The 23,893-nt window shown below is 35.8% G+C and overlaps 1 protein-coding gene across 1 annotated transcript in view; it reads left to right on the top strand.

Moving 5' to 3' along the window:
• LOC150075844 (solute carrier family 15 member 1) overlaps positions 1–23,893 on the top strand; it is a 154,860-nt gene that overhangs the window by 98,178 nt on the left and 32,789 nt on the right. The window contains exons 13-17 of the mRNA XM_090388171.1: positions 3,541–3,622; positions 16,518–16,634; positions 18,860–19,024; positions 19,450–19,640; positions 20,438–20,549. Coding sequence (XP_090244297.1) covers positions 3,541–3,622; positions 16,518–16,634; positions 18,860–19,024; positions 19,450–19,640; positions 20,438–20,549 — 667 coding nt within the window. The remainder of the gene's footprint in view (positions 1–3,540; positions 3,623–16,517; positions 16,635–18,859; positions 19,025–19,449; positions 19,641–20,437; positions 20,550–23,893) is intronic.

Genomic DNA, 23,893 nt, shown 5'->3' with positions numbered 1-23,893 from the left:
TATTTACAGAATCTGTATTCAATATCATGAATTATATTTTATATATAAACTTGCACAAAACAACAATTTTTTTTAATTAAATAATTATTTAAAATACATTGCAAGTGAATATCCTGATGTCAAGAGTTTTAGCCTAACACTACTGGCATTAAATAAAGGCCCTTAAATTGCATTTTGTAGGATGTTGGCTTTACTTGTATTAAACACAAAGCCTTTAAAGGATTTTCAAAAACAAGAAATGCAGAAGATAATGAATACTATTAACACATTTACTGCCTTTACGCATATAAGCCTAAAACAGCACTAGGAGTGAGCTGCAATGCATATCCGAGTTCAAATGCACCCGGGCACTGTGCCATAACACACACGAGCAGTCAACCAGCGAGTGCCATAAACATAAAGGCACATGAAATTAACAACTATTCAGTACTGGCACACTGAATGAATGCTTTGCAGTATCTTGCAAAGCATTCATTCAGTGCTTTGCTTGGCTTTTGTTTATAGACTTGGCACACAGTTTTGTTTGTTCTTTTCTTGTGTCGATGTTAGTTTATGTACACGAATAAACTTTTTATAAAATTAAGATTTGTTCTGATTTACAGCTCAGCACAAAGTAAGCGTTTGCTTTTAGCAACAAATTCCAAACTTTTAATTTTCAAACAAGTTGTTGTTATTTGGTTTTTAGGAGCATTAGCAACTAAGGCCATATTGCTCCAGGGATATTGCAGTGGTCATTCTCTGACCTTTCTGCATCCTCCGTATTTGGTGGCTCATGGGCTCGAATCCCGGTCTAATCAAGAAGCATGTGCTATGCACTGCTGCTCCTGCCCACCTGGATACGGAGGCACTCAAACAAGTGTATGAGTTTTCAGAATGATGGTTTTGTCAGAATGTTGATTTTTTTCAACATTCTGAAAATTAAGGCATATTGAATGGGTTCTCACACATTTAAGTGGTAACAAATGTGTTAACTTTCAGATTTATGAAGGTGATTATAATACAGAAATAATAATAATCACATATCCAGCTTGTTAGCTAGAAAGATGGGGATAGCTGCATTAGGGGACTAATGATTCTCCCCGCACATGATTGTGACATCATGATACTCCTGCAGTGGTCAATGTGTGTTACCTCTAAGGATGTAGAATCGCAGACCAATATGCATGTTGGCTGTGTAATGATCTGCCATTCTGGCTTATTCTAAGAGATTCACAGTTGGGTCAGAATTTTGAGGTACAAGGCCAGTTGTACATATATTAGTATAATAGTATTCTCCTCACACAAGGTGCTTATAAGTCTAGTTTTGTGGTTTGGGACATTATCATACTGGTACATGCAATGTCCATTCTCAAAGACTTTTCAGACCACTTTTACTGGGTCTGTAAAGTCTTTTTTATGGACCTCACTAGTTATTCCAGTAAATCTGGATTTATGAAGGTGATTATAATTATTATAATTTTTTACTATATATATATATATATATATATATATAGTATATATATAGTTATTTCAGTAAATCTGAAATAAATAATGAGAGGACACTACTCCCTCTGACCAAAATTAAATTACTAAAACCCAAAGGGAAGAAGTCTTTAAAAATTCCTCCAATCACCAACATAACCTAGACCACTCCAAACAAGTGATAGAACATTATAACATCATGGAGGACCTTACAGGAATGTAGGGGAAAACATGAGTTGAACATAAGTGTGAAAAGGGATTAAAATTTGAATACTGTTAAAATAATTGAAATAAAAATAAAGAAAAATAATAATATTTATTAATGTTGTTTAATTATGTTTATAACTATACACTGATGAGCCAAAACATTATGACCACCTACCTAATATGAGGTTGTTCATCCACGTGCAGCCAAAACAGCTTGTACCCGGTGAGGCCTGGATGCTACAAGATTTCTAAATGTGTCTTGTGGTATCTGGTACTAATACGTAACCAGCAGATCCTTTAACTCCTGTAAGGTCCATGGTTGAGATGCAGTAGATCGGAGTTGCTGTTCCAACACAAACCACAGATGCTCGATGGGATTGATGTCTGGGGAATTTGGAGGTCAGGGCAATACCTGGAAGTCTTCCTCATGTTCCGTGAACCAGTCTCGAATGATCCGGGTGGTGTGGCATGGCGCATTATCCTGCTGAAAGACGGCACCACCAGAGGGGAAGACCATTGCCATGAAAGGGTGCACCTGGTCAGCAATGATGTTTAGTTAGGTCATAGGTTCCCAAGCTTATTTGTCCTACTGCCCCCTTTTCAGAAAAAAAATTACTCAGTGCCCCCCCCTGGAAATCTACCTTCTTTAAGCGAACAAACAGAAAGATATAGTAAAAAATTTGTGTTTTTTATGTAACTATATATATCTACCTACGTCTTAAAATATAGTAAATAAAGATGTAAATAAGATACTTTGAAGCTTGAAATTATAAAATTATTTACTAAAATCAACAATAGTAACATTCACATTAAACACAGAAAATTAAGATAATGAAGGATAATATGAAAATAAAAATTATGAATAACATTAAAAATGATCCTAATGAGAAGGATGAACCTGGTGCACTGCTATCAATGTATTAATCCTCAGCTCTATTTTTGTCAGCAGTATTCTTAAATCACCGCGATTCGCTATTTGCAGTCAGTTTCTTTTTTTTGTTAACAAATTTGCGACTGCACTAAACCCATGTTCCACTAAATATAATGAAGGAAATGCAATTAAAAACTTTTGTACTATAGCCCATAATCCAGGATAAACTGTAGGTATCTGCTTTTGCAGCCAGAATTGTTGGTAGCCATCTTTGAATTTAAATTTCAATTCTTCATTTGTTGTTACATCTATCAGTTCTTCTTGTAATTTTGGAGATTCTTCTGTGTTTGTACTTGAAAAAGGATTCAGAACCCAATCGGGTTCTGAATCCTTTCCCGGAGCAATATCCCGGAGCAATATGGCCTTAGTTGCTAATGCTCCTAAAAACCAAACAACAAACAACAATTCTAAATGACCATGCAACAAAGCATGCTATATTTGCCATCAGAGTCAAAAGGAGTTGTGGATCCACTTTACATTCTCTATTATCAAGTCAACCAGGACTAAGGCAGTGTCTGGCAGGGACATTTTCTAATGTCCATCTTACTCCCCAGAGTTCCTGGCCTTGAAAAGAAAAGTATGTATAAAGCATGCACTCAACTTCAAATATATGAGATAAATGTCACAGACTGTTACTGTGAGAGAATGAGCCCTACTTAGTTATTGGTGCCTCTGTAGCCAGGTGGGCAGGAGCAGCAGTGCGTAGCACATGCTTCTTGATTAGACTGGGGTTTGAGCCGGTGACCACCAAATACAGAGGATGCGGAAAGGTCAGGGAATGACCACCACATATCCCCGGAGCAATATGGCCTTGGTTGCTAATGCTCCTAAAAAATCCAAATAACAACATAGTGTTTACAGCTTTGAAATTATTGTCTACATTTTTTTTAGATATTTGTAGATATTTTTATCTAATATATATATATAACTTACATTTATAGACCTCTTCAGAGGATCACTGCAGGTGGACTACTTGCTGCTGCTTCCTTTGTTATTGCTGGCTTTGTACAGCTTCATTTAGAAGTGAGTATGTTTTTATTTGTAGCAATATATTTTATTGTTTGTTGTCAGAAGATACATCTTCAGCCATAACTGAATCAAAATGATATGTTTTTGATTCTCTGTGTTACATGTATCAAGCTACATTCACGTCACTACAGGCCACTTCTTTATCCTTTAGGTAGTGAAGATCTATTGTGTAAAATGAGTAATCATGTGAGACCCTAAGAAAGCCATTTCTAGGAAATTGTTTTATGTAGTTTCTTAGAAATGTTGGAACAAGTTGCATGCAAGAGAAGCATAGGGTTTAATGAAATTCAAGAAGAAATTAGGAAGGCATTTTTTTGACAATGGGAATATGAGATACTTTTCTTTTTTTGGCAGATGCAGAATACGTTCATCTTCCATCATTATGCTATTTTAATGCTATTAGTATGAAACTCATTTCACTTAGTCATTGATATTCTGTATGTTTTTAAGTACAAACTGCATATCTCTATAATAACTAGAAGAACTAAATTTTTTTGAGAATGACTCAAATAGAAATAACTGTTTTGCTGTAGCATAATTTATTGCTTCACATCACAATTTTTATACTATTATTAAACATATCTTTGTCTTTCTGTGATTCATCAGTGCCATCATACCTGAGAGCCTTGTCGATCAATTCGGCCCTGGAAAGATTGTGCAAGGCTGAAGGGGTAGAATTTTTTTCAGCCTGGACTGTACTTGTTAACAGGAGAGATTGCTTCTACAGGGATGGGATACACTTAAATAGAAAGGGTGCAAGAATATTTGCTGATGCTATCGAGGCAGTGTTAGGTGGGTCGGAAAACTGCTAGCTTGGGGGGAGACAAAGACTAATGGATTAACAGTAGCCACGGGCAGAGGTGAAAGAGATTCTTGCACTGCTTCTATTGGAATGAGCAGAAGCCTGAAAAACAAGATGCAGGATATTTCAGAGACTGCTGGAAGTCATTGCGGTACAAGTAAACACATGGGTTGTGTTAGGGTAGCTAAGAATAGAAACAGGTGCATGTATACTTGCGTGTACACTAATGCTAGGAGTTTAGTAAATAAATTTGATGAATTTGAGGTATTACTCAAAACATCAAAGGCAGATATTGTTGGGATATCAGAGACGTGGTGTCACACAGATATAAGGAATGCAGAACTGGAATTTGGGGAGTACAACGTCTACAGAAAGGATAGACAGGATAGGAAGGGAGGAGGGGTTATGCTATTAGTTAAAAAACACATAAAATCCAAGGAAGTGAAGCCAGTTGACATCGCTGGACAGTGCAGTGTTGAGTCAGTTTGGTGTGACATAAGCATGGGTAAATCAAAATTGAGAGTAGGAGTGTGCTATAGGCCTAATGACTCTGATGAGTATAATAAGATACTGTACAGGGAAATAGAGTGGGCCAGTAAATCAGAGAGTCTTATAATGGGGGATTTTAATTTCCCAGATATTGACTGGAATTTGTGGGTTGGTCACTCACACACTAGCAAGGCTTTTGTGGATTTATTGGATGATTGTTTTCTACACCAGCATGTTCGGGAGGCAACTAGAGGGAGTAATACTCTTGATCTGATTATCAGTAGTGATTCTTCATGCATTAGGAATCTGCAGATAAATGAACCACTGGGTGGCAGTGATCACAGTGTGCTGAAGTGGGATTTACTCAAGGAGGTAACTACCATCAGAGGTAAAGGGAAGGGTTTTTGCTTTCGTAAAGGAGACTATGCTGGTCTGAGACAGTATTTAAATTCTATACAGTGGGACCAACTGATGATGTTACCAACAGCAAATTCAAAATGGGAAGCATTCAAGGAACTAATCTTGGAAGCTACCAGGCTTTACATACCAACCAAGAAATATTGTTCAAGGTTCAGGCCTAAATGGTTGTCAGATGAACTAATGAGACATATGGCAGAGAAGAAAAATGCATGGGATACATACAAATTAATGGGTGACGTGGAAGCCTATGATAGATATAAGTTGGTCTGTAACCAAGTCACAAAGGAGATTAGGCAGGCAAAGGCAGATTATGAGAAATCCTTGGCAAAGGATGCAAAGAAAAACAGAAAAGAGTTCTTTACCTATTTAAACTCAAGAAGGAAAGGGATGAATCAGATTGGTCCACTGGATGTTGATGGTTCAACAGTTGAGGATCCAGCTCAGGTGGCTAACAATCTAAACGAGTATTTTGCATCCACATTCACACATGAGGAGTTATTCAGGAAGGGGAATGTCGTAGGTGAAGTAAACATTGGCAGTGAGCTAGATGATTTTCTAATAACTGAGAGGAAAGTGGAGGAGAAATTGTTGAGGATAAACATAAAAAAGGCACCCGGGGTGGATGGGATCTATCCAGTTATATTAAAGGAGGCAGCAAAGGAAGTAAGCAAACCCCTAGCCATAATTATGAGAGCTTCTTTGGACTCAGGGGAGGTACCCATGGACTGGAGATGTGCAAATGTAACCCCAATTCACAAAGGAGGATCAAAGGCTGACACAAGTAATTATAGACCTGTTAGTTTAACTTCGGTTCCAGGAAAATTAATGGAGGCACTGGTTAAAGAAGCACTGCAGGATCATCTGGACAAGAATTCAGTTATAACTCAGACACAGCATGGGTTTGTTAAGGGCAGGTCTTGTCTGACCAATTTGATTGGATACTATGATGTAGTCACAAAAGAACTGGATGCAGGGAATAACTTTGATATTATATATTTGGATCTTAGAAAGGCTTTTGATACTGTTGCGCATGGAAGACTGCTGCACAAATTGGAGAAGTGTGGCATTCGAGGCAAATTGCTGCTATGGATAAAGGGATGGTTGAGTGGCAGAAGACAGAGAGTGGTAATCAATGGACACTGCTCAACGTGGACTAATGTTATTAGTGGAGTTCCTCAGGGTTCAGTGTTGGGTCCATTGTTGTTTTCTGTATTTATAAATGATATTGATGATGGTGTATCAGGCTTAATGTCCAAGTTTGCAGACGATACAAAGGTTGGCAGGGTTGTTAAGGACACTACTGATACTATGCTGCTGCAACAGGATCTGGAAAGGTTGAGCAGATGGGCTGAGAGGTGGCAAATGAAGTTTAACATTGACAAATGTAAAGTACTACATATGGGAAACAGTAACCCCAGATCAACGTATCAACTCTGTGGTACTACGCTGACAGTGGTAGAGAATGAAAAGGACCTGGGGGTAATTGTGCAGGCAGATATGAAGTTCTCTGAGCAGTGCAGACGAGCTGCAAGAGTAGCTCATGGTGTCTTGTCAATGATATACAGGAATTTTTCTAGCAGGGACAGGGATGTGATTATTCCCTTGTATAAGGCATTGGTCAGGCCACACCTTGAGTACTGTATACAGGTCTGGAGGCCTCATTTCAAGAAGGATGTGATTATTCCCTTGTATAAGGCATTGGTCAGGCCACACCTTGAGTACTGTATACAGGTCTGGAGGCCTCATTTCAAGAAGGATGTAGAGCTGCTGGAACGAGTACAGAGAAGGGCAACAAGATTAGTGAATGGAACAAAGGGTTGCTCTTACGAAGAAAGGCTTAAGTTTTGCAAATTACAGAGCCTGGAGACTAGGCATCGCCGAGGTGATCTGATAGAGGTGTACAAGGCTTTGAATGGCTTGAGCATGCTCAATGCCGATGGAATTCTTCCTCTTGCTCAGAATAATCACCTGAGAGGGCATAAATTCAAATTGAGGAAGGACGGATGTCAGATAGATGTGCGGAAATTCGCCTTTAGCCAGCGGGCAGTTGGTTTGTGGAATAGACTTCCATCGCTTGTTGTTGAAGTTGATAGCCTAAACAAATTTAAGGCTCAGCTGGACAGGTATTTCGAACGAATTGAGGGGTGAAATGGGAGTAGTGGTTGTTTTTTTTTTTTTTTTTTTCTTTTTTTTTTTTTGGCTGATGCTGAATAAGCTTGCTTTCTTGCATCATATGCCTCTACTAATGCTAATGCTAATGCTAACTTAAAAATAAATTTTTTAATTGATCACTGAACCACTTTTGCATTTCATGGTCAGTATGAAAACAGATTTGTCAGAGTGAATGCCTTTCAAGAGGCCAAACAGGTCATAATTGCCTGATGAAAAGTCTAGTAAGTATAGAATTGAGGAGGCAATTCATGCAGTACCCTGGACAGCAATCCATGCTGCTTGCTTCCAATGTCTGGCTTAAAGGTGGTTGTTAAGAAACTTTCAGTACCCCTTACTGTTCACTATTCACCCTTTCAAAAAGATACAGCTGCAAGCTTAATGTCCAAGTTTGCAGACGATACGAAGGTTGGCAGGGTTGGCAAGGACACTACTGACACTATGCTGCTGCAACAGGATCTGGAAAGGTTGAGCAGATGGGCTGAGAGGTGGCAAATGAAGTTTAACATTGACAAATGTAAAGTACTACATATGGGAAACAGCAACCCCAGAGCAACGTATCAACTCTGTGGTACTACACTGACAGTGGTAGAGAATGAAAGGGACCTGGGGGTGGTTGTTCAGGCAGATATGAAGTTCTCTGAGCAGTGCAGATGGGCTGCAAGAGTAGCTCATGGTGTATTGTCAATGATATATAGGAATTTTTCTAGCAGGGATAAGGAGGTGATTATTCCCTTGTATAAGGCAATGGTCAGGCCACACCTAGAGTACTGTATACAGGCCTGGAGGCCTTATTTCAAGAAGGATGTAGAGCTGCTGGAACGAGTATAGAGAAGAGCAACAAGATTAGTGAATGGAACAAAGGGGTGCTCTTACGAAGAAAGGCTTAAGTTTTGCGAATTACAGTGTCTGGAGACTAGGCACCAGCGAGGTGATCTGATAGAGGTGTACAAAGCCTTGAATGGTTTGAGCATGCTCAATGCTGATGGGATTCTTCCTCTAGCTCAGAATAATCACCTGAGAGGGCATAAGTTCAATTTGAGGAAAGACAGATGTAGGATAGATGTGCGGAAATTTGCCTTTAGCCAGCGGGTGGTTGGTAGGTGGAACAGACTTCCATCCCTTGTCGTGGAAGTTGATAGCCTAAATAAGTTTAAGGCTCAGCTGGACAAGTATTTGGAACGAACAGAGGGGTGAAGTGGAAGTGGTTATTTTTTATTTATTTATTTTACTTTATTTTTTTTTTTGGCTGATGCTGCATAAGCTTGCTTTCTTGCATCAAATGCTAATGCTAATACTCTTTATGTCCCAAAAACAGTCAAAATTATGTTTTTTAGTCGATAGTGCCCCTTCTTTCTAGCTAATTTTGTTCCAGGCTGGAAGAGATGCACCCATGACTCATTTATAACAGATCATTAGGATGCTGCATGTGTTTTAACTTATCTGTCAGCTTCCACGTTGCTGAACACATACATACTTTACAATCTACCTCCATGCAGATAACATTATGCATGAAACCAATCCTTGTATACACTGCATCATTAAGTTTATATTTAATTCTCTAATAATTTTCTCAAATTATAGGAGAAAACCTCATACCTTTATAGTAGAACTGTTAATCTCTCAACACTCAATCGCAAATGATTATAATATGAACTTACCCCCCCCCCAATATATAGTCATAAATAGATCAAGTTAAAATAGCTATTAATTAAAATAATCATGCCTTCAACTCTCACATCACGTCGAGGGAATCGGAAAGAATTACGGAATGATGGCGGCCACCAACCTCCAAAAAACCAACCACCGTCACAAGCTGTCATGAGAATTGAAAAGCAGTTGTTGCAAGATTCTAAAAACGACAAAACAAATAAATTAATTCACACATAAATTAAACTTTAAAACCGTTTTTTTAACTTTTAAGAGACCACCTTATTCAGTTTGTTACTGCGTTCACAAGAAGTACAAAAGTGATTCGCGAATGATATTTCCCCTGTTTTATTTAAAGTTAATGACACCTGACATGAGATTATTTATATAAACCAATGTATGAATTTCTATTCATGCATAAGCGTAAGCGTCCATGAGTCCGAAATATTATAAGGTCTGCGTATATTAATAGAGTTAACATTTAATCATTTCTAATGTTTTGGCAATTAATAATTTAAAATATTCCGCTGTTTATTAAGAACCTCCGATTCATTAAAAAGGAACTAGATATTGATATTAAAAGGGAACACTTGTCCATCAGTAATTGCATGAAATGCAAGCTCTGAGGTGCCTGTCCTACCTGCCCTAACTGATGCCACATGCTCTTGTATCCTTACCAAAAGTAAATTTTGGGTCGAGCCAATATAAGTAGAAATATTGTAAACACCACAAGAAATATAGTAAACAATATTGTGAGCTTCCATTGTAGGAACTACATCTGTCCTATATTTCAAGACAGCATGGATCTTACTAATGGGTTGTGGAACAATCTTAAATTCAGTGTTCTTAAATATGTTAATAAATTATCTATACCAATGTTGTATATACGTAACTTTAATAAAATGTTTGTGATCCACCCTGTCATTTGTTGTACCCGTCTCTAATTTATATTTTGCCTGTTGACTAATCTGCATAATGGTACCTAATGAATAACTCCTATTTAAAAATCTTGTCAGATCCGTGAGCTCATCCAATAAGGATTCTTGAGTAGAACTGTATCCATATACATTATGAAACTGATTAAAAATAATGCTCCTTTTGTATGTGAAAGGGTGGTAGCTCAAATGGTGCTGCAAAAATTTCCCAGTATTTTTTGGCTTCCTATAAATTTTAAAAAATATCTTTTCATTAACCCTTGTTAAATTAAGACTTAGAAAATTTATGGATTTTTGATGCAGGATTTCCATTTCTAAAGTGAACTTAAGTCGAGTATGAATGTTATTAAATGTCTCCAGGACCTTCTGTACTATATATTTATTAGAAATTATTAAGATATCATCAAGATATTTACCATAGAATGTTATATTAGGGAGATGTGGCATTAAGTATACCTGCTCGATCTTATTCAGATAAATTTCAGCAACCAATCCACTCAAGCTAAGTCCCATCGGTAACCCGAAAATCTGCTTGAATATTTTATCTTGAAAATTAATATAATTTGTTTGTACAATAAATTTAATCAAATAAAATATTTCACTTCTGGGTAAATGTGACATGTTTAAACAAATAGTCTGACCATTGATAAGGTCCCATATTACGTCAAGGGCATATTCTACATGTACATTGGTGTACAAGGAAACGACATCTAAAGAGAATAATTCGTCATCTCCATTCAGCGTTTTTTTCTTTTAATTGGTTGAAAAACATCTCCGAATTCTTTAAACTAAACTTTAATGTTACATACACAGGTTTAACGATGTTGTAAAGGTGTGCCGCGAGGGGTGCAAATGCTGTGTTTCTGTAAGAAACAACAGGTCTAATAGAATATCCTATTTTATGAAGTTTGACCTGTCTGAAAAGAGTTGTTACTGCATTCTTCCAGCAGTAACAGAGGGATTTTAAAATGGCCATCGAAATATAGTCTTTTTTTCCTGTACTCAGTTAACTTGCTATTAAATTGTATAATTAAGTTGTAATTAATAAGATCAAGCAGGTATACTTAACTCCACATCTCCCTAATATAACATTCTACGGTAGATATCTTGATGATATCGTAATAATTTCTAATAAATATATAGTACAGAAGGTCCTGGAGACATTTAATAACATTCATACTCGACTTAAGTTCACTTTATAAATGGAAATCCCACATCACAAATCCATAAATTTTCTAAATCTTACTTTAACCATGGTTAATGAAATATATTTTTTAAAATTTATAGGCTAACGAATACTGGGAAATTTTTGCACCGTTCGAGCTACCACCCTTTTACATACAGAAGGAGCATTATTTTTAATCAGTTTCATAATGCATATGGATACAGTTCTACTCAAGAATCCTTATTGGATGAGCTTACGGATCTGACAAGATTTTTAAATAGGAGTTATTCATTAGGTACCATTATGCAGATTAGTCAACAAGCGAAGTATAAATTAGAGACGGGTACAACAAATGACAGGATGGATCACAAACATTTTATTAAAGTTCCATATATACAACATTAGTATAGACAATTTATTAACGTATTTAAGAACACTGAATTTAAGATTGTTCCACAACCCATGAGTAAGCTCTCCCTATTAGAAATGTGATCTCTCCTCACAATTAATGAAATGTAGGACAGATGTAGTTCCTACCATGGAAGCTCACAATATTGTTTACTATATTTCTTGTGGTGAGTGCAATTCTACTTATATTGGCTCGACCCAAAATTTACTTTCGGTAATTATACAAGAGCATGTGGCATCAGTTAGGGCAGGTAGGACGGGTGCCTCAGAGCTTGCATTTCATGCAATCACAGATGGACATGTGATTCCTTTTTAATGAATCGAAGGTTCTTAATAAACAGCGGGAATATTTTAAATTATTAATTGCCAAAACATTAGAAATGAGATTAAATGTTAGCTCTATTAATATATGCATACCTTATAATATTTCGGACTCGTGGACGCTTGCACGCATGCATTTTTTTTTTTTTTTTTTTCATGCATGCACGCATGCATGAATAGAAATTCATACATTGGTTTATATAAATAGTCTCATGTCAGGTGTCATTAATTTTATATAAAACAGGGGGGGGGGGATATCATTCGCGAATCACTTTTGTACTTCTTGTGAACACGGTAACAAACCGAATAAGGTGGTCTCTTAAAAGTTAAAAAAACGGTTTTAAAGTTTAATTTATGTGTGAATTAATTTATTTGTTTCGTCGTTTTTAGAATTTTGCGACAACTGCTTTTCAATTCTCATGACGGCTTGTGATGTTGGTTGGTTTTTTGGAGGTTGGTGGCCGCCATCATTCTGTAGTAATTCTTTCCGATTCCCTTGACGTGATATGAGTTGAAGGCATGATTATTTTAATTAATAGCTATTTTAACTTGATCTATTTATGACTATATATTGGGGGGGGGGTAAGTTCATATTATAATCATTCATGATTGAGTGTCGAGAGATTAACAGTCCTACTATAAAGGTATGAGGTTAGGTTTTCTCCTATAATTTAAGAATATTATAAAAATAGGATGTATTGGGCTTCATAGTCCCTTTTGATTTGAATTAATAATTTTCTCATATAAGACTTTCTGCTTCTGCAGTGCACTCAACAGTGATAACATGCCATATTTTGTTTGACTCTGGAACATTATCTAAATTCTGTAGACCATCTTTAAATCTCCACACCCACTCGTGAATAAGATTACATTGATTACATTACATTGAAAAATAAGGCATAATGTTAATAATAAATGATGTATTTTTTTTTTATTATTATTACAGAGGATCCCTTTCAGATGGTGGAAGACTAAAAATATAAAAACTATACATTAATGCACCTGGAACTGATTTTCAGTTCTAGGTGCATTAATGTATCATAGTTGATTTTTTCATTAATTAATTTGAAGTTGTAGTGTCCTACTCTCCTGTTCTCTTTCTTATGAAAGCCAAACGTTTTTGGAATTCAGATCCAGAAGTTGATAAAATTGAACCAAGTGATACATAAACAGTAACAATTAATGATTACAACAGCATAGTAATATAGTATTACATCAAAAAATAAGTAACTGAGTTTTTTATGAATTTTTGTGATTTTTTTTTAAATTTTGACTTGATGAAATAATTTCATTACAGTATTGGAGCAACTAAGAAAAAAATAAGAACAAATTAATATTTAAAAGTATTTATGCAAAATTTCATTTTTCTGAATTTCAAAATTTCATGAAGAATCTCACTCCACGGAGCCTACCACCAGCAAAAAACTTTGTGCTTGGGCCCCACATGATCAAGAAACTCATCCCAGAAAAGGTTAAGATAAAAACATGAATCTTGCTTTTATAAGTAACCTTATAATTTAAAGTCATTTTGAAATTAACTTGGTTAGTAGTATTTCATTTTATGGGCTGGATTAGCATTAGCATTAGCATTAGCATTAGTAGAGGCATTTGATGCAAGAAAGCAAGCTTATGCAGCATCAGCCAAAAAAAAAAAAAAAAAAAAAAAAGTAACATAAATAAATAAAAATAACCACTTCCACTTCACCCCTCTGTTCGTTTGAAATACCTGTCCAGCTGAGCCTTAAACTTATTTAGGCTATCAACTTCCACGACAAGGGATGGAAGTCTGTTCCACCCACCAACCACCCGCTGGCTAAAGGCAAATTTCCGCACATCTATCCTACATCTGTCTTTCCTCAATTTGAATTTATGCCCTCTCAGGTGATTTTTCTGAGCTAGAGGAAGAATCCCATCAGCATTGAGCATGCTCAAACCATTCAAGGCTTTGTACACCTCTATCAGATCACCCCGCTGGTGCCTAGTTTCCAGACACTGTAATTTGCAAAACTTAAGCCTTTCTTCGTAAGAGAACCCCCTTGTCCCATTCACCAATCTAGTTGCCCTTCTCTGTACTCGTTCCAGCAGCTCTACATCCTTCCTGAAATGAGGCCTCCAGGCCTGTATACAGTACTCTAGGTGTGGCCTGACCATTGCCTTATACAAGGGAATAATCACCTCCTTATCCCTGCTAGAAAAATTCCTATATATCATTGACAATACACCATGAGCTACTCTTGCAGCTCGTCTGCACTGCTCAGAGAACTTCATATCTGCCTGCACCACCACCCCCAGGTCCCTTTCATTCTCTACCACTGTCAGTGTAGTACCACAGAGTTGATACGTTGCTCTGGGGTTGCTGTTTCCCATATGTAGTACTTTACATTTGTCAATGTTAAACTTCATTTGCCACCTCGAAGCCCATCTGCTCAACCTTTCCAAATCCTGTTGCAGCAGCATAGTGTCAGTAGTGTCCTTGACAACCCTGCCAACCTTCGTATCGTCTGCAAACTTGGACATTAAGCCTGATATACCATCATCAATATCATTTATAAATACAGAAAACAATAAAGGCCCCAATACTGAACCCTGAGGGACTCCACTAATAACATTAGTCCACGATGAGCAGTGTCCCTTGATTACCACTCTCTGTCTTCTCCCCCTCAACCACCCCTTTATCCATAGCAGCAACTTGCCTCCAATGCCACACTGCTCCAATTTGTGCAGCAGTCTTCCATGTGCAACAGTATCAAAAGCCTTTCTAAGATCCAAGTATATAATATCAAAGTTATTCCCTGCATCCAGTTCTTTTGTGACTGCATCATAGTATCCAATCAAATTGGTCAGGCAAGACTTCCCCTTAACAAAACCATGCTGTGTCCTAGCTATAACTGAAGTCTTGTCTAGATGATCCTGCAGTGCTTCTTTCACCAGTGCCTCCATTAATTTTCCGGGAACAGAAGTTAAACTCACAGGTCTATAATTACTTGTGTCAGCCTTTGATCCCCCTTTGTGAATTGGGGTCACATTTGCACATCTCCAGTCAATGGGTACCTCCCCTGAGTCCAAGGAAGCTCTCATAATTATGGCTAAGGGTTTGCTTACCTTCTTTGCTGCCTCCTTTAATATAACTGGATAGATCCCATCCACCCCAGGTGCCTTTCTTGTGTTTATCTTCAACAATTTCTCCTCCACTTTGCTCTCAGTTATTACAAGATTCTCTAGCTTACTGCTAGAGTTGAATACACCTCTGGCATTCCCCTCGCTGAATAACTCCTCATGTGTGAATGTCGATGCAAAATATTCATTTAGTTTGTTAGCTACCCGAGCAGGGTCATCAACAGTTGACCCATCGATCTCAAGTGGACCAATCTGATTCATCCCCTTCCTTCTAGAGTTTACATAAGTAAAGAACTCTTTGCTGTTTTTCTTCGCATCCCTTGCCAAGGATCTCTCGTAATCTGCCTTCGCCTGCCTAACCTCCTTTGTAACTTGGTTACAGATCAACTTGTATCTATCATAGGCGTCCGTGTCACGTGTTAATCTGTATGTACCCCATGCATTTTTCTTCTCTGCCATATGCCTCATTAGTTCATCTGACAACCATTTAGGCCTAAACCTTGAACAATATTTCTTAGTTGGTATGTAAAGCCTAGTAGCTTCCACGATAAGTTCTTTGAATGCTTCCCATTTTGAATTTGCTGTTGGCAATATCATCAGTTGATCCCACTGTATAGAATTTAAATACTGTCTCAGTCCATTGTAGTCACCTTTACGAAAGCAATACCCCTTCCCTTTACCCCTAATGGTAGTTACCTCTTTGAGTAACTCCCACTTCAGCACACTGTGATCACTGCCACCAAGTGGTTCATTTATCTGCAGATTCTTAATGCATGAAGAATCACTACTGATAATCAAATCAAGAGTATTACTCCCTCTAGTTGCCTCCCGAACATGCTGATGTAGAAAACAATCATCCAATAAATCCACAAAAGCCTTGCTACTGTGTGAGTGACCAGCCCCCAAATTCCAGTCAATATCTGGGAAATTAAAATCCCCCATTATAAGACTCTCTGATTTACTGGCCCACTCTATTTCTCCGAACAGTTTCTTATTATACTCATCAGAGTCATTAGGCCTATAGCACACTCCTACTCTCAATTTTGATCTCCCAATGCTTATGTCACACCAAACTGACTCGACACTGCACTGTCCAGCGATGTCGACTGGCTTCACTTCCTTGGATTTTATGTGTTTTTTAACTAATAGCATAACCCCTCCTCCCTTCCTATCCTGTCTATCCTTTCTGTAGACATTGTACTCCCCAAATTCCAGTTCTGCATTTCTTATATCTGTGTGACACCACGTCTCTGAAATCCCCACAATATCTGCCTTTGATGTTTTGAGCAATACCTCAAATTCATCAATTGTTATTCATTAATTCATTCAAATTCATTAATTGTTAACTATTTCAAAAATACACTTTTTTGATGATCATTTGAAATAAAAATTTATGCATATTTCTTTAAATAGTCAACACTTCCAGTGCCACCACCATCGGGTATGAGTGAGGTGTTTCTAATTAATGGTGGACATTGTGCTTTCTCTGTAGCAAGTGATGATTTCAATGGTACCTTGCAAACTACAGATGTAAGTAATAATTTCTACAATTAGAAGAAAATTTATACTTATATATATATATATATAGGTAATATAGTCATTTCATATAATTTTTATCTGTTAGATATAATAACAGTGTGAAACTTGTTAAACCTTGTTTAAGATTGTTTTTTTGTTCTTTCTGTTCAGAAATTTTTTATTTTCTTAATTTACTGTTTACTATCTATGTAATTTGCCATGTTAGTATTTTGTAACCTTCTTGGATCATGTGACATGTTTATTATATAAGGCCAGCATTTTTACCTCTGTTATTTTTCATCACAAATTGTTCATATTTTCGTTACTTAATTTCTGTGTTGGTAAGTTGTTCAGTTTTGCACCATTGCAGCTAGCATGAAATTCCTCCACATTTGCTGTAGAAATTTTAAGGTCTTTTTTACATATTGTATGTGGACTTTACAAGTTTTTTACAAGTTGTATGTGGACTAGTAGCCCCTTACCTCAGTTCTCCCTATTAGAAATGTGATCTCTCCTCACCAAAAAACATACCTACCGGATGGGTTGCTGCCTGCAGCTGTATATGAAGTATAATTTAAAATTAAAATGTTGCATTAAAAGATTAATTTGTCATTGATTTTTTTTTACCATTCATTTTGTTTGGATTCTGAGGTATTTGCTTTGATTTCTTATCACAGCCTGCTCTCTACATGTGTAAATTGGCCAGAAAACTAGAATATATTACATGAAAAAACCTTGTGAACTGAAATACCATATTAACTGGTGTGATATGATCTGAGTAATTGATGTACAAAAAAAATAGGGCAAATTTAAGGAACCTATCAGTTATGGTTATTTTCACCTTTCAATATTTATTAGAACTATGCCAAATTTTATTACAGGCTGGCCTCGATTAACGCAATTAATTCGTCCCGCGAGCGCATTGTGCAAAACGGAAACGTGTTAATCAAATATAATAATCAATAGGAAAAATTATAATTGGTCCTTGACCTTCTGGAATGTCCATAAAGAATTTTAAAAATACCTTTTAAAAAACTTTTTAACTGTATACAATGTAAAAGACAAAATAATTATGGAATTAAATGTTTATTGCATAAAACAGCGGTTCCCAAACTGTGCATCGCAGAATATTTAAAATTTTCGAGGGAAACACAGCGATACTCGACATCTGTCGGACATCGTGCGAACTACTAGCTCGAGGTAGTTCACAGTTTCAGCATTTCTTATTAAGTTGTTTGGAAGTAACTACTAAACGGAACTGTTAGGTATTTCTTTTGGTCTGGGGGTGCCTTGAAAAAATTACTGAGACACTAAGGGCGCCGTGAGAAAGTTTGGGAACCTCTGACATAAAATATACAATGAAGAAATGACTGTTGCGGAAATATTTGAACAGTGTTGACTTTCTCTTTTCATCAATCAATTTCCAATAGCCGACAACAATCTTCTCTGGGCCCTGGTGAAATAAATATCGCAGAGAACCTCAAACCTTTTGTTTGAGGTTCTATGCAATATGAAAGATTTCATCTAATTCTTTTACCATTATCTCCTTCGCGGTAACATTTTCATGTGGCTCATTTAAAAATTTGAATTTTTATGCAAGTGTGCATTGACTTTATTAGCAGGAGACAAACAAGTAACACGTCTTCTTCTGATGGTTGATGGAACACACCGAGGCGGGCAGCAGGCAAACGTTTGTTTATTGCCTGTACGACTCGCGGTAAGCTTAACGCGCGATTCAAATCTTTTTCAACTATCGCATAAAAAAAAAAAAAAGATCACGTTAACTGGAAATTTGCATCGTGTAAAGTGAAAAGTGGTATAATGTTTTTCAAATAATGTTAACTGAAAATCGCGTTAATTGAACTTGCGTTATGTGAGGCCTGGCTGTATACTGAAACTTCCTTTCTCAGTTTCCCTGCTTGTACAAATCTCAGGTGCTCCTATACTGCCTTTCCAAATTGAATCTTTCTTCTTGAACCTTTGTTGATTATTCAGCGATTTTTTCCTTACCTTTCCCTGATGCACTGTGACAAGTTCTCTCACTAGTCAATTGGTTTTCATTTTTTGAATCATTATTTCATAGGAAGAGAGAGAGAGAAAAAAATTACTCAAAAATTGGTAATGGTTTACTTATCTATCACTAAAACAGTGCTAATATTAATTTCAGTATTACTATTAGCTTTTTGTTCTTATTTTCATATTTTGTGATGCTACAGCTGATATGTTTTCTCTTTCAGCTGCAACAAATCAAATATATTTCAAAAGGCGAACCTTATAATTTTACCTTCAAACTTGTAGACTGTACTGGTGAGAATACATCTACATCATACACTCTTACTACTGATGCCAGTGTTGAGTCCTTGTTGGTTTCGTATGAAGATGGAAATTTCTTGTTTCTTAAGGTACACTGTTATGAAATTGTACAATTAAAATTTTTATCCACACAGCAGTTATATGAATATAAATATAAAAAAATTATGTGGACTGCATTGAAAATTCTCTGCCATACAGGTGAATGTATGGTACTGGATACATTCACCTGTGTGGTAGAGGTGAATGTATGGTACTGGATACCATACAGATACAAATACAGTACTTTCTTCTGTATGGCACCCAGTACCATACAGATGAAAAGCTGATTTCAGTGGATAACTCTCCATTATTCCCAAAATCCATGAAATTGAGGTTCAATTAAAGTGGTGGTTTACTGTACCAGATTTTCATTTCTATTCATTCTGTTTTGCTCTCCCTGTATTGTTTAGTTGTATAGGCTTGTTACTAAATATATAATAAAAACAAAAACTTTTTGTGTTGTTTTATATTACAGACTGAAGATTCCATAAAAAAGCCAGATAAAGGTGGATCAAATATTCGTATAATGTACAGTCACTACAAATGGCCAGAAAATTCTACTTTTGAAATTAAAAGTACAGATAAGTCATTTTCATATAACCTGCCTATTCTTAATACATCTGACAATATTGGAGTTACAAAGTATGTGGAAGCTGTGTCTTCTAGGTGAGTTTTTACATTTGTTTTGGCATTAGTAATAATTCAGTATATTATATAATTAAAGAAAGATGTGTGATTAACAGGCAAAAGTATCATTTGGGAAATGAGATGCAAAATTGTAATTAATAATAAAAAATAAAGTTTACAAAATTGCAGCTTTATGGCTGTGTCACTTATTTGGGATGGTCTGGGTTAGATTAGTTCTTCATGTCAGTAACATAAAGAACTGATAAGTTTATTTGAGATCTAAAATGAGATTGAGCTGCCAATCGATGTTATAGATACATTTTTTTTTTTTTAAGGATTATGTATGTTATTATGGGAAAACATTTATGTATGTTTTCATAACATTTAAAATATATGAAAAAAAACCAAACAAACAAGTATTTGTTTGTTTTTCATAATATTTACTAAGTCACCCTTCTAACAGAATAAAATTTGAAGAAAGGTTCTAATTTTTAGGAGAAACATGCTAAAATTGTATCCTACAATAGCTGTATTTTTGTTGTGAAGAAAACTGAAAAAAAAAAAAAAAAAATTACATTCCCTCATTTTTGAAGGAATGAGGTCTATCAGCTTCAAAACTACATATTCTGATAGTGTCCTGGCTATCAATAAATAATAACACTAAGTGTTTGATGGATACTGAAATCTTATATACAGATTAGAAATGATAAAACTTAAGGTTGAGTAGATGTAAATTCTGAAATGTAATTTTTTTATTTTCTTGCTTGATTCTTTTTAGATATGAAAAAAATGTGTAGTGTCATATAAAAACATTCATATATTTATTTTATTTCCAGTTATAATATTTATTCACCAATAAACAAAACTGAAGCTATGGGTGACAGCTTTAAAATGCGTATGGGTGGTGGCTATATTATTGTTTTATCCCCATCATTAAATGGCACAGTGGTAAGTTTTTGTTTGGTTTTTTGATATATTTTTGCAAAATATGTAAGATACATTCAAAAAGTCAAAATATTGCAATAGCATGTAGATAAGAGAATGTAAAATGTCACATTATATTTGACATGCTTATATGAAAGTAGAATGCAAATTCTGACATGTTTAGAAATTGTTGGGATAGGTGTCAGTTGCATTCCACATTCATCACATTCTGGTTTTCATGATTTTCTTTAAAAAGAGATGGATTTTTTTAGAAAATTATCCTAGATGATGAGACTGTTTTTATGATTTACAAACCAAGTGGTATCAGAGTAAGTTACTAACAGTGCTGCAAGGCAAGAAATTCTGAACATAATCCAACGCTGTATATTGTAGTGCACTATTATCTGAGAGGTATGATTAAAAGAAAAAGGCTAGAGAAGTGGGCTGTAGCCTATTTCTCTGATATTGCAAATCCCTGTAGAAATAGACTTTACCTTATTTCTCTATAGATTTGGAATCTTGAATTTGGGAAATGAGCTCAAGGGGATTCTGCTGCATGGTAATGCATTTTGTTTAAATGGTACCTCATTAAACATGAAATGGTAGTGTTGTGGAGAACCTACCGTACTCACCAGATGTTGTACTATGCAGGGTTTTTTTTTTTTTTAAGGGTAAACAAGTTGCTGAAAGGTTTCTGGTTTAAAGATGTTGATGCACAAGATGTTCTTATGCAAGATGCTGCAAAGAATGCACAAAAAATAAGTGGCACAAAACTGCTTCCTGGATTTTCCACAACTTTACAATTGCTGGAAAACAAATGCATATCCACCAAACTGTGCTACTTTGAAAAGAATGTTTAAGGTTTACTCCATTCACACATTTTCAGAAAAATAATTCATTTCAGAAACTTTTTTCAGTGTGCTACATATGTAATTTCATATTTGTTATAAGAAAAAAGTATTTTTAGTGAAAAACATAATATATTTTGATATAATTGAATGGTATAATTATATCATTTAATTGAGTTAATTTTTTTAATTTTTAATTTTATGTTATAATTGTAAGGCTAGTTCTTTCCACCCATTTAAAAAGACTGCATTTGAATCCCAATGGTGGAGAGAGTGCTTTAATATCTTTTCAAAAGCTGTGAGCTGGCCAGTCTCAGGCGTTGCCTGTACAAATACTAATTAATCATGTATATTACCCTAATAAACTACTGAATATATGATTTTCTATGATCTTAATTGTTGGTACTGCATCTCAAACACATTGTTTCACTTAAAGAGGTCTTAATGAGAAATCAAGAATATAATATTACTTAGAATTAAATAAATAAATTTTTCTTTTGCCACCAAGTTGCATAATTGACTGCTTCACTATTGTGATGTAGCAATATATCTCATCAATAAGGGTAGTACATGCAGTTTGCTGTGATCAAGTGCAGCTGTAGACAATGAGTGGTTTCCAAATTTTTTGATTATTTTGACAGAAACCATTCAAGTGATATAAATTTTAGATATAAATGAGAATCATCAGAAACAGAGTTCATGTATTATATACCATATTTGATGGCATATAAGATGCATGGGCATATAGGACGCAGCCCCATTTTAGAAAGGAAAATTAAAGAAAAAAAGTTTTATTGTATTTAGACATTTAATATTTATTCTGATGTGTATAGTAGAAAAAAACTTATCCTAAACATGTGATCAGAACAGTAAGAAAAATACTAATACTGTATAATAATACATTATTTAATTATTATTATTCATTTACTAATACAGCAATTTAAAAGAGAAATAAAAGAATCTTAGCTACATTAGAAAATGTTTTATATGAAGCAAACTACCACTAGAATTAAAAATGAACAAAAAGACAGTGAGGGAATGGTAAAAAAACATTAGTGTTCTGCAAAAGTAAAGTTCAGTCATTTTGAAAACCAAAAAAATCATCATCTTCAAATCCCAAAAACTCTTCCTCACTAATGTTGGTATCACTGTCTCCAAATAATGCAGTGTCTTCAGTGCCATCAAGGGTATTACTAATTCCACTGGCGCCTCCGTAGCCAGGTGGGAAGGAGCAGCAGTGCGTAGTACATGCTTCTTGATTAGACCGGGGTTCAAGCCCGGTACCACCAAATACGGAGGATGCGGAAAGGTCAGGAAATGACCACCGCATATTCCCGGAGCAATATGGCCTTGGTTGCTAATGCTCCTAAAAACGAAATAACAAACTAATTCCACTCTTCTTGAAAGACTATAATTATTTTACCACTTATATTTCTCCAAGATTCCTTAACCCATTCACACACCTGTGCAGTGGTGGGCCTCTTCATTCTTCCTGTGGGTGTGAGGTCATGATTGGGTTCTCCCATCCATTTGTTCCACTAGTCTCTCATATTTTTCTGCAATTGGCTTGTCAGTCCAAAGGGAATGACAACTACCTGTGTATTCCATTCCCTCACCCTCTTTTTAATGACTTCAGTTCTATGAGCTCTGAACTGGTCCCAAATGAGAAGAGATGGTTTCTTTTAAGAGACCACCACAATGCCTTGTCCATATTTTTTGGAGTCATAAATTCATTCCAGATTCATCCATCCTTTTGGATGAACATGAACAAATACACCTTGTGGAATTTTTTTCCTTAGGTGAAGTTTTTCTTTTAAATATTAAAAATGCTGGTAATTTTGTGCCATCAGCACAACAGGCCAAAAGTGTGTAATGTGTTTTCTCATGCCCAATGTTTTTATTGACACCATTTTAGACCCTTTGATATTCACAGTTTTGTTGGATGATGCATCAAAAGTTAGTGGGACCTCGTCCATATTTCCTATTTGGACAAGTTCAAAAGAAGTTTGTTTTTGTGCCTTTATTACAAATTTATGAAATTCTTCATAATCTGCTGGTAATTTTTGTGTAATTTATGTTTTTGTGTGCATTGATAAACCATGCCTTTGCATGAATCAGTAACACTAACCTTCTTTTCCCAAAACATTCGGAATTCCTTGTCCTTCAGCTAATATCCTGACCTTATGCATAACCATTTTCATAGAAACACTTCTTCCTAAATTCCTTTCATCTACTACCCACTTTTTTACATCTTCTTCAAGTTCTGGCCAATGTGGGGTGGGATGACGAAAGTTATGTTTACTTTTTTTTAGCAGCTTGAAGTTCTTTTTCTTGCTTCTGCCAGACACGTATAATTTTTTCCTTGGGGAGTGGCCCAAAAAAAAACTTTTGTGCAGCTCTGTTACCATTTTTTTTTTAGCATGATCTATTACTTTTAGTTTATATCCAATAATGTAACTCAACCTCTTTTCTCCTGCAGCCATTTTCTGAGAGTAAAATATTTTAAAATAATGTCAAACG

Source organism: Mastigoproctus giganteus, chromosome 13 (assembly GCF_048544385.1).
Source record: "Mastigoproctus giganteus isolate SK-2022 chromosome 13, ASM4854438v1, whole genome shotgun sequence".
NCBI lineage: Eukaryota > Metazoa > Arthropoda > Arachnida > Uropygi > Thelyphonidae > Mastigoproctus > Mastigoproctus giganteus.
The sequence above is the reverse complement of the archived record's forward strand: the minus strand, read 5'-3'. Positions and strand labels throughout refer to the sequence as shown.